The sequence below is a fragment of the Coloeus monedula genome (assembly GCF_965178545.1).
Source record: "Coloeus monedula genome assembly, chromosome: 1".
Taxonomy (NCBI): domain Eukaryota; kingdom Metazoa; phylum Chordata; class Aves; order Passeriformes; family Corvidae; genus Coloeus; species Coloeus monedula.
The window spans coordinates 4,297,831-4,308,526 of record NC_138781.1 but is presented as its reverse complement, the minus strand read 5'-3'; the positions used below and the strand labels follow the sequence as shown (position 1 = coordinate 4,308,526).

At 44.0% G+C, this 10,696-nt stretch overlaps 1 protein-coding gene across 1 annotated transcript in view; it reads right to left on the bottom strand.

The window, feature by feature from the left end:
* Positions 1 to 883: 883 nt before the first annotated feature.
* The window catches only part of DLEC1 (DLEC1 cilia and flagella associated protein), a gene marked incomplete at both ends in the record, with an annotated part of 32,984 nt that continues 23,171 nt past the window's right edge, over positions 884 to 10,696 (bottom strand). Inside the window, 10 exon segments of the mRNA XM_082292965.1 lie at positions 884 to 992; positions 2,602 to 2,722; positions 3,326 to 3,479; positions 4,433 to 4,594; positions 5,491 to 5,700; positions 6,229 to 6,313; positions 6,402 to 6,496; positions 7,476 to 7,598; positions 8,864 to 8,998; positions 9,986 to 10,203. Of these exon segments, the coding sequence (XP_082149091.1) occupies positions 884 to 992; positions 2,602 to 2,722; positions 3,326 to 3,479; positions 4,433 to 4,594; positions 5,491 to 5,700; positions 6,229 to 6,313; positions 6,402 to 6,496; positions 7,476 to 7,598; positions 8,864 to 8,998; positions 9,986 to 10,203 (1,412 nt within the window).

The following is a 10,696-nucleotide window of genomic DNA, read 5'->3' as shown; positions in this document are numbered from 1 at the left end:
ATTGGGTTCTTGCAATACATTTGTTTCCTTTTTATGATGATTGTTAGTTTGAAGGTCATGATGAGTTGGAGCTCTTCAATATTTTCACAATCCTATGCTGTAGCCTGTCTCACCCAGCAATCACACAGGCCCTATGTTAGAGCCAAAAAGTGGAATTATTTAGAGGGGGTAAAGAGGCATTAACAAAAGCCTTTTTGTTTAATGGGAGTGGAAGACTTAACAGACTCAGAAGTGGGAATTGCAGCGACCTTTAGCTAAAATAATACTAAAATAATTTAAAGAGAAGTGTGAGTAAATGGGAACCATGTGGGGGGAAAGAATGAAAAGGAAGGGTTCCTCCCTCTGTTGCTGAAGGGGATGTTCTCAAGGCCCAAGCATGATGAAGCACACAGGTTGGTAATTTTCCAAGGAGACCAGGGAAAGTTTGCTCTTCCCCTTTTCATGTAAGGCACTGAGAAAACAGCCTGGGGAATGCTGGCCGATTCACCAGTTCTTGCTTTTATTATGTGTCCATGTCCATTTTAATGTCAAACAAATAAATGAGGCAAAACAAAAGATACTTTAAGGTATGAACAGTCTTCAGCTGTAATTCAAGGTATGCTGGGCTCTGCAAAGGGCTTTGGGCTGACTTACACAGCTGCTTTGCAATTTAAAACCTTTTTCTGTGACTAAAGCTAAGCTTACCACAGCAATAACAGTAACAGTACAGAGTGTGATTATGACTGGTTAAGGTACCATGAGAATTTCTTTCCTCATAACCTAAATTTTCATTCTGTTAAAATTCCAGTCCCTACTAAAACAGAAGTAGAGGAAAATACAGGCTCAGCTGCTGGCACATCTGCATCCAACCCATTACCTTGACATTTGTCCCACATTGTCTTGTTTAATGCACCTTCCCACGGTGCTTTCCTCGCCCTCTGAGGTGCAGCTTGCAAGGCTTCTCTTCCAGCATTCCCGAAATGGTCACAATAGCTTCATAGTCAGTGTTGTTCCTAAAATGCACAGCAAAAATTTCAGTTTCAGCTGTCCTGTCTTTAGAGAAGATTTTGTGGAGAAAAAGGGGAGAATGGTGTCCTAAGAGTGACAATCTCACTTCATAGGGCTGTGTCCCACGGGTACAGTACATGGTATTGGAAAAGATTGGTCAGGTCTGTGCCTGAAGACATTGGATTCATTTTTAAAGGAACAATAATATCATCCTACTTGTGAAATTCTATTTTAGGTAAATAAATTAAATGAAGCTCTGCTGGGAGTATCACCTGCACTGCCTTGATGTGAAAACTCCTCCCTGTGACAGACAAAGTTTGAAGGGAAAAGTTTCTGTCACTCCCCTAAGACCAGGGGCAGTCAGTGGAGTCCAGATTGCAAATTAACATCAAAAAGGTTACAACAACTGTAGCTTTGCACTAAGTTGAAGAGCATAACTTGCCCGAGCCTAATGCCACTCAGTGCTCCTGAGACTGTTCCTGTGAAGGACTTCTCTGTGTCCAAGTGCTGGCTGTTAAAAGGGCCTGAGGCAAATGCCTGTTGTGCCAGACAGCTTTTGGTTTTTCCTTCTCATAAAACAATTCCCCTGCAGGAAAAGCACTGATTTGGGGAAGTGAATTATAAAAATCACTTCACACCTTGCACATAATTATCTCCTAATGCCACATTGGTCCCACACTCTGCTGAGCTGGGAATTCTTCTATGAAGCCCTACAGATGAGCTGGCTGCTATACAGCAACAAATTTGCTTTCTAGTACTTGCAGGCATTTTCAGCCATGCTGATTAGCATAGCTGTCAGACAAAAAGAAGTGCTTCAGGCATATTCAGCAGAATTCCACAAAAATTTAGGCAGTCAGGAGCTTGGGGAGGCTTCTGGTCCAGAACACTGCTCTGAGCTGGGACAGCTTAGAGCAGCTGCTCAAGGCACCATCCCACTGAGATAGCAGTAGCTCCAGTGATGGAAATCACTGGATTGTGTTCCAAGGAGATAGAAGTTATGACAATAACTCAACTCACCTACAGTTTGCTTCTTGAAATTTCCCTGTCAGCAGTTTTCAGAGCTCACTGAAATAACTAGGACAGACTTGACTTATTTTAACTTCTACCGCCACATGATAACCTCCAAAAAATAATTTGTAGTGGAAAATGATTTTTTTTTTTTACAGGAGTTGCATCTCCCTAATCAGAACAAAGAAATTAGTCTTTGGGTCATCATAGAATCATGGAATGTTTTGGGTTGGAAGGGACAGCAAAGCTCATCTTGTTCCAAGCCCTGGGCAGGGACACCTTCCACTATCCCAGGTTGCTCAAACCCTCATCCAGACTGGCCTTACACAATTCCAGAGATGGGGCAGCCACAGCTTCTCTGGGTAACCTGTGCCAGGGCCTCACCACCCTCACAGTGCAGAAGTTCTTTCTAATGTAAACCAGCCCTCTGTCAGTGTGAAGCCATTCCCCCTTGTCCCATCACTCCAGCCCTTTGTCCAAAGTGGCTCTCCTGGAGCCCCTTTAGGCACTGCAAGGTGCTCTAAGGTCTCCCCAGAGCCTTCTCCTCTCCAGGCTGAACAACCCCAACCTCTGTGAACAGCACAATTTTAGTCTTGCTAACTGTACCTTGCAGCAAAGCTGATCTGCAGAATCTCTCTGGTAGGTGCCTCCCCTTCACGTGCCTCCAAAATGCCTTTAGTTGGGAAGATGGAAAAGACTTCCAGGGCCTTAGGCCTTTTCTGTTCATCTGCAGTGGAAGGGGCAAATATCAAACGCCATACACGACCCTTTGTGTAAGTGTGTGCAGCAGGTAGCACTCCTGGCAATGCACCTCTTTGCTGAGCAACTAATAAATCATGTCTCATACTGTCAGGGTTTCTGTGCATGTGCCCAGACTCTGTTTTCATCCTCTAATCAAGGGCAGTCATCAGTGGTCTCCACACTGAAAGAATAAGGCCCTGATCTCTTTCTTCTGGAATCCATCTGTTGTTAACAGCATTAGGCTCATGCTCAAACTACCCACGAGGAGCTGCTGCTTCTTGCTGCTCCTTAGGACTGATTTACAAATGAGCAGAGCACATCAAAGAACTGTGAGGGCTGAGAGAATCAGTCTTTTGGTTAGATGTGGAGTAACTGCTGAAATCAGTAGTGGTACAATAATATTAGTCAAAAAAGGGAGGGGAAAGAGAAACAGGGAAAAGCCCACAAAAGTGAGAACAAAAGCAGACCATATGTTTGCACCCAAGATCATCACATACTGCCTCTATATTGAGTAAGTGCATGCAGTCTTTATAAAAACACTGAATAGTGAAACTCTCTAACAAGGAAATCAATTGCAAAACCAGAATACCCAGCAAAGCAGTCCAGTAGCTTCTGCAGCTGCTCCTGTTATACAGGAAGACATGTTCTGTCTTGGTTTGTGCAACAAAGCAGGTCTGGAAATCAACCCTGTCACAGGAGAGCTCCAGGACTGGAACAGTGAGGTAGGCAGTCACTGGGACCAGCTGCAAAACAGGGGAAAGGGAACAGAGAGTAAAACCCACTGCATTTTTATAGAGCTTTAGTAATTCCTGCTACAGCTGGATCATTCTTAACCCCAACCACTGAATCAAGAATTATTGTTCTGTGTTCTTTCATAACAGAGTGAATTCCCATTCTACAGCCTTGAGTGAATTAAGTTGTTGCTTGTGTGTTACTGTTTTGGGACAGGTTTTCAAACCAGACAGTGTGGTCTTAATGAAGTAACATGGAGTAAACGTTCTCATTTGTTTTTAGGGCTTTCTGTGGAGCTGCAGACATTACAGCATCTCATGGTCCCTCAGGACTGTATATGGCCCACTGTGAGTCATACAGTTTGTGCAGATTGCCCAAGATTATGATTCAATTGACTGTATCTTAGATATGGTGCTCAGTTTTATACAGGTCACTGCTCAGAAATACCTGGTATGAAAAGAAAACAGAAGTGCCTGCAGTGTACTGGGGCTGCTGAAGGCTGGGAAGGGGGATGTAGATTTCTGACTGGAAGAGGCTGGTCTTTAAATGCACGTGGGCTTTGACCACACCGCAGGAGCTCAACGGATTCAGGAGCCTTTCCAGAAGCCTGTGGGTGCTGCAGGAGGCAGTGCCTGGTGACTCAGGCATGGCTCGTTCACTGAGACAGTCCTGCCCCCTGTCTCAGAGTCATCCTGTGACTGGGCGTGTGGCCCTTTGAGTGTCAGCCGGGCTGCCATGCAGAGAGCTGGGGTACCAGCACCAAGGTGTGACCCCAACCTGCACTGCCCAGCTGGGAGTCACCTGCAGTCTCTGCAGAGAGCAACCCCACAGCCATTTACTTTACCTGGATGAGCCCATTTAGTCCAGAGATGCCTGTAATTCAAGGCTGAGTAAATCCTAATCAGAGTCAGAGATACTGCTGAAACAGCCCTTTCCCAGTGCCCAGAGATCCTGCTGACCTTACCTGGGTAGTGTAGTTACTGTGCTCAATGACCAGATTTTGATTAAACTTCAGCTTTCTCTCTCCATTCTCCAGCTGGAGCACTTGGAGTCCAGGAAGCAGCTGGGTCTCTGGCAAATGTTGATACCTAAGTAACTCCAGAGTTGTGTGGAATGACACTTTCACCTGTGTGAAGAGGTGATGACCATCACACAAGACGACACCATGTGCAGGAAATCCAAAGTACACATTGTACAAAGGCCCAGGCACACATTTTCCCACTGGAACCCAAAGGTGTCATGCCAGCAGCCAAATTCCCACTGGAACAAAGCATTATAATTAAAACAAAATACACAGCTATTTCCTATGAATCCAGTACACGGAGATGGAGTGTAAAGGTGAACAGCTGATCTCTGAGCCACAAGGGAGAAAGTCTCAGCAAACTAAAGGTTTTGAATTCCTGAGAGATATACCAATACCATATTCCCAAAGCTGTCTTAGACATGTAAATCCTCTTTCTTCCCACACATGCAGAATTGAGATGTGTGTGTCTCCATGTCAAAATGAACACAGCAAGATGAGAAGCACACTTCAAAAATGCAACAGTTACTCATTCTTTGCAGGTTACCTCATTCTCTACTCCTGGACTTTGTTTCCTTTAAGGTAATTTGTACACCCAAAACTAATCAAATTTTCCTCTCCTTGCACTTCCTGCATCTAATTTAAGGAAATGAGAGAGGACTGCAGTCCTTGGAAATTCTTTTAATTTGTCCAACATCTATATGGCTATTGATTTAGGTGAGCTCCAAAACCCACAGGGTTTTCTGCAGGAGTTTGCAACAGGTCAAAAAGGGAAAAGTACATCAGGAACAGAAAAAGATTATTTGTAGAGAAAATAATCTGCACCTGCAATATAGAGGCAAAATGGCAGTAATTAGTATTTGCTAATACACCACTATTTCCCCTGTAACTGGGAGATTTCTATGCTGGTTGTGTTTTTCTGTGGTTCATCTGGGCCACACTAACACACCAATTACTAAACTCTCTCTATTCTGGCACAGGATTATTATTTTTGAGCCTACCAGCATGTTTTGCTGTGGATAAAGTACGTGTTGCGGTTGCTGCTCCCTTTCCTCCTTCTTGCTGTGGGATGATTTGGTGCTCTTCTTGGGATCTGCACTGGAGAGGCTGAAGGGAGTAGAGGGCGTAGACAGAAAGAGCCTGAAGTACAGAGGAACCTTGGTACAATTCATGAGTTTCAAACTCTGAGTAATTACTGAATCTGTCAAAACCTGGGGGAGAAATGATTCAGAACTGGTCAGTTTTAACTCCCTGAAGAGGTTTGCGTTGCTCTGTCTGGTCATGGAGCACCAGCAGGGATCTGAACGACTTTTCCCCACAGCAACCCAGTATTTTCTACCTGTGTTATTCAGCATTTCTTGAGTGAAAAACCAAAATAAAAGTAACATAATAAAGTGTACGTTTTCACATTTCAAGGGTCACAGAAACTGAAGTGACTTATTTTGCTATTGGACCTTTATGTCCTGAAAATCAGAACTTATTTTTCTACTTACAAACTCCCCTACAATGAAAGAGAAAGTTGAATAAAACAGGCATTGTCTGAGCTCAGCTTTTCTTATTCCTGGCTAATAAGTACTTGTAGTGCTTTCTTTTGCTCCCTATCTTGTTATGTGCAATATAGAAAATGAGGCTACTGGTGATAAAGATGTGTTTGCACAGCCATGTGCACACAGCTCTGAATTGTCACAGCAGCACAGCAATACAAAGCAGCCAAATACATCAGTGTGGGAGATACTCACTCCATAAGAAGGCCTAGCAGGTAGGAGATCACTCGCCACTGAATAAAACACCATTCCTCTGTCGTGGTCCATCTCCACTTCTAACCTGAGGGTGAAGAACCAGGGCTGGTCACAGCCCTGCCCCAGGCTGGCCTATTCCATGTGGGGCCAGCTGTGGGCACGATGGTACTTACAGGGGATGCCTCAGGACAGCTTCCATGTGCACTCGTAACGGTGGAGTGTCATAGCCATGACTGCGATGCACCTTGTTAGGGACCACCCTTGCAAGCTGACAACAACATGGAAACAGAAATCATGGGTGAAATGGCAGCACTAAACCTGAAATACTTCTTTGAGCCCGAGAGGCTGGTAGCCAAAATAGGATTCTGCTTGGCAATGCAGGGCCTGTTTATAAGACATGATGGAACAGCAGAGGCCAAGTAGTAGCTGAACTCTGAATGGCTGTGGGTGATACAGATGCACAGCAGGTTTAGATCAGATGTTAGGAAGAAATTCTTCACTCTGAGGGTGGTGAGGCCCTGGCACAAGTTTTCCAGAGAAACTGTGGATGCCCCATCTCTGGAAGCATTCAAGGTTGGATGGAGTGTGGAGCAACATTTTCTGGTTAAAGATGTTGCTGCCCATGGCAGGGGGTTGGAACTAGGTGGTCCTTTCCAACCCAAACTATTCCAGGACTCTATTATTCTACATTTCTTTCTTCAGGAATAAGGATTATTTGGGTTGCTTTTATTGAATATTCTGTTATCATTCATTCAGTTTACCTTGCACCTTTGCAACGATTCATGTCAGAGAAATGCTGAGCCATTCATAAAACACTATTCAAGCCTCACATCAGCAGTTGTTGAAGAGGAAGTTTCCCAGAAGAGAGATATGCTGTCCAAATTCACACAGGAAGGTGGATGCAGAGCCAGGAACAGGACTCAGCAGTCCTGAGTCTCACTCCCATTGTTAACTATTGTTATCAATAAAACCTGATGTTGTGATACCATTTCAAACCCTGGGCTTTTGTCTGGGGTCTGCTGCCCCAGACTATGCAAGAAGACAGTGACATTCCTGTCCCTCAATGCTTCCAAGCTTAAAGACAAATGCAACAGATGAACAACCCCGGTTAAGGAAGGATGTACAGGATAGCAGGAACACGACTGTTTACACAGACTGGCCAGGTAACAGCAGCCTGTACATGAATTACAGGAAGGGAAACGATTATCTCCCAGTTACCTTTAGCCATTCTATGACAGTCGGTTTACCTTGTTGTCCAGGCTCATGAAGCCCAGCACCACCCCCTCACAGCACAGCTCAGCCTCGGTGTCCGGGAGGACGAGTGGGGTGAAGGAGATGTAAACGTCGCTGCTGCCACCTCCTGGAACCACCTGCGGCCGGGAGAGTGTTTAGTGCAGGGACCTGCCGGAGATTGCACAAGAACCCTCGGGATGCAGCTGCCAAAATTGAGTTGCTCAAGCAGCATGAAATCCCCCGGGCACGGGCTACGCTCAAGCCTGCACGAAAATGCCAACATGTGACAGCAAAACTGACAATTACTTCAGCTGCAAATATCACTGTGGCCACTTTTTAGCATCAACAGAGTTTAAGCACAGTCACAGACCAATTCTCTAAGTACACAAACACATGTACACATCTGCTTGTTTTTAAAAATACCCAGTTCTACCCACTTTTACTTCCTGGCTACCTCAGGTGATTATTCCACAACTTACATATATATGAAACGTTTTTTGAAGAGTTACAAGTGTGAACTAGGAGTATTTTACAGTTCAGTTTAGTCTTGGCTATTTTTTAATTTTACATGACAGCAGGGAATGTCATCACATCCACTAGCCAGCTGCAGTGGATTTTCTGGGATTTACAGGTGGACTAGATTCTGCTTTCTTTAGGTGAACTATGCAGGTTATGGTTAAATCCTGATATTGCTGCTGGCTACACCCCACAAAAGCTGCCTCCACAGTGAGGCACTTGTTTGTCTGACCTTTCTCAGTCTCAACCACCTCAGAACTCACTGCAGCTTCATTTCTGTCATAATTCCTTTATGTAATATTTAGCTCATTTTAACTTGTAACTGAAACCCTTTGGCAAAAAAAAAAAAATTAAAAATAAAATTAGCACACTGATGTTTTGGGCAACCCTGTCATTCATAGCTAGATCTTTCCAATGTTGTCATTACTTTATGATATTCCTAAGGGACTGTGACAGTGTGGGCCTGTATTTGCACAACTTCCTTGTGCAGCACTGTGGGTTACAATGGTTTATCCAAAAGAGTTATCTACAGAGTATCCCTTTCCCAGAAGCCTGATTTCCAGCTCTGCATGTTTCCAAAGTTTCAGGCTGGATGGCTCCCACATTTCACCAAGTGAGAAGACTAGAGATGCCAGTCTGGAGTACAACTAACACTTAATTCCAGTCATCAGTCCACTGCTCAGATGTAGGTAAGATGCTTTCTGTTGACCTTGCAAACTCTTCTCATTATCATCTTCAGGACCCCAAAGCCTTCCAGCCTGATGTTTCACTGCTTAGTAGAGTCTATTTCAAGCCAAACTCAAAACTATCTCCTCCTTCTTCTCTGTCTCCTCTGCCCTGCAGAAAATGTGCTAAATCTAAGCACAAAGAAAATGTAAAAGCTTACAATCTGCCTTGGAGCAATGGAGTAGGGGCTGTCTGCAGGCACCCCCTCATGAGGTCGCATAAGTACAGAGATAATTTTCTCTCTTGTAGACTCCTGACTGCTGATTTCCTTCTCTTTGCTGTCAGAACCTGGAGGCTGCAGAGACAAAGGGTGGGGAATGGTTAAAACTGTTACACTGCAAGGGAGGAATGTGAGTGATGTGCACACAGAACTGCTGCATTGGTCAAGAAGCATGGCCAGCTCCAGTTTATTTCTGGCACAAAGACTGGACACGTGGATGTGTCCTGTACATTAATTTTCTCATCCACAGAGTAGCTCTCCTGGAACTGCTCCTGAGTTCCTTGGAAAATGTGCATGCTTGGGTCCTGCTCTACGTAGAGAAGCATCCAGCTAGGGTACCTCTTGCCCATTATACAAACCAACACTCTGGGGCAGTACTGTTCCCTTTGTGCACAAGAAATGTTAGAGCTGTGTTCAAAACAACTGTGCATTCTGAGCTGAAGCAGAGAAAATGTGATTTTAGTATCTTTTCCATGAAGCTTCTGCCAGAGAAATATACATGTCCTGGGGGATACCTTCTCCCTGTCACTCCCAGCCCCTCAACACAGTAAATTGTCACATTATAATCAAACCTCCCATGTAACAGTTGTTACCATATTCTAACAGAACCAATCTAATTTTAGCACTGGGATAAATACCTCCATATCATTAGCTGCAATTTGAAATTTGCAGGGTAGGTTCTGCTCCCTGACTACAGCACACGTTGACACCAGAAAGCACCCATGAGAAAAGCAGAGCCAAATTAAGAAGTTTTAGTTATTTTAATTCTTTCATGTAATAACGGCAATAGTTTGTCAATGACAGTATTTTAAATAGTATCTCTGTAGCTTTTTAAACAATATAAGCTAATTGCTTATAGCTCACTCTGGAAACAGACTGCTGATCCCCATAGCCACCTACCCACGTATTGCATGCTTGACTGGGAGAGGAGCTGCTGACATTTCTTTGAACAATCCAGCTCCTAGTTACAAGTTATATCTCCTGTTATTGTTTTCAACCCTTCATGCCAAAAACCCCATCATGTATCTCAGAAGCAGTATAAGAAACGGCCTAAGCACTGACCTCACCCGTGGTTTCCAAAGCTGGATAAATGCTTCCACAGGGAATGGCAGCTGGATCCAACGTTAACGTGACCTCTGACTCTGAGGTGCTACCACTTGATGCAGCCTCGTTTCCAGCCATGTCCATAGCAGAAAAAGGGTCTCCAAAGAGCACCAACAGGTCCACCAGCTTTTCATCATCTGGCTCGTGGTTGTAAATTTCCCAGTCCAGGCGGATGTCTGAATGGGAAAGAAAAAAAGGACAATTACTTCTAGTCAGTGAGAGGACTCATGGCTTTGTTGGTACCAGAGAACCAGGATATCAAGTAACAAATTTGTGTCTGGCAACTGGATTTGTATTAAAGCGTATATCTTAAGTTTCCCACGCTTTCTGTAAACTAAAATGATTTAAGATCTTGCTATAGTTTGAGCACTTTTTATATCCTAAACTATAATTAAGATAAATTATAAGTATTTTGTTTAAGCAAATGGATTTAGTAGAATTAAAAAAAAAAAGGTGATTGACTTTGCTCTGAAGAGCTTAACATTGCACTCAAGAGCTAAAAAGACTACACAGAAGAGCCAGATGATGCCAGTAAGAAGCAGGTAGCACACCTGATTGACCAGGGCTGGTGTTGTGAGAATTTCATAAAAACATAAAATCCTGCATAGCCACCATTTCAATGAGGGAAAACCCAGCTCCATCAGGATAGGATGTGCAATTGCATAGTAG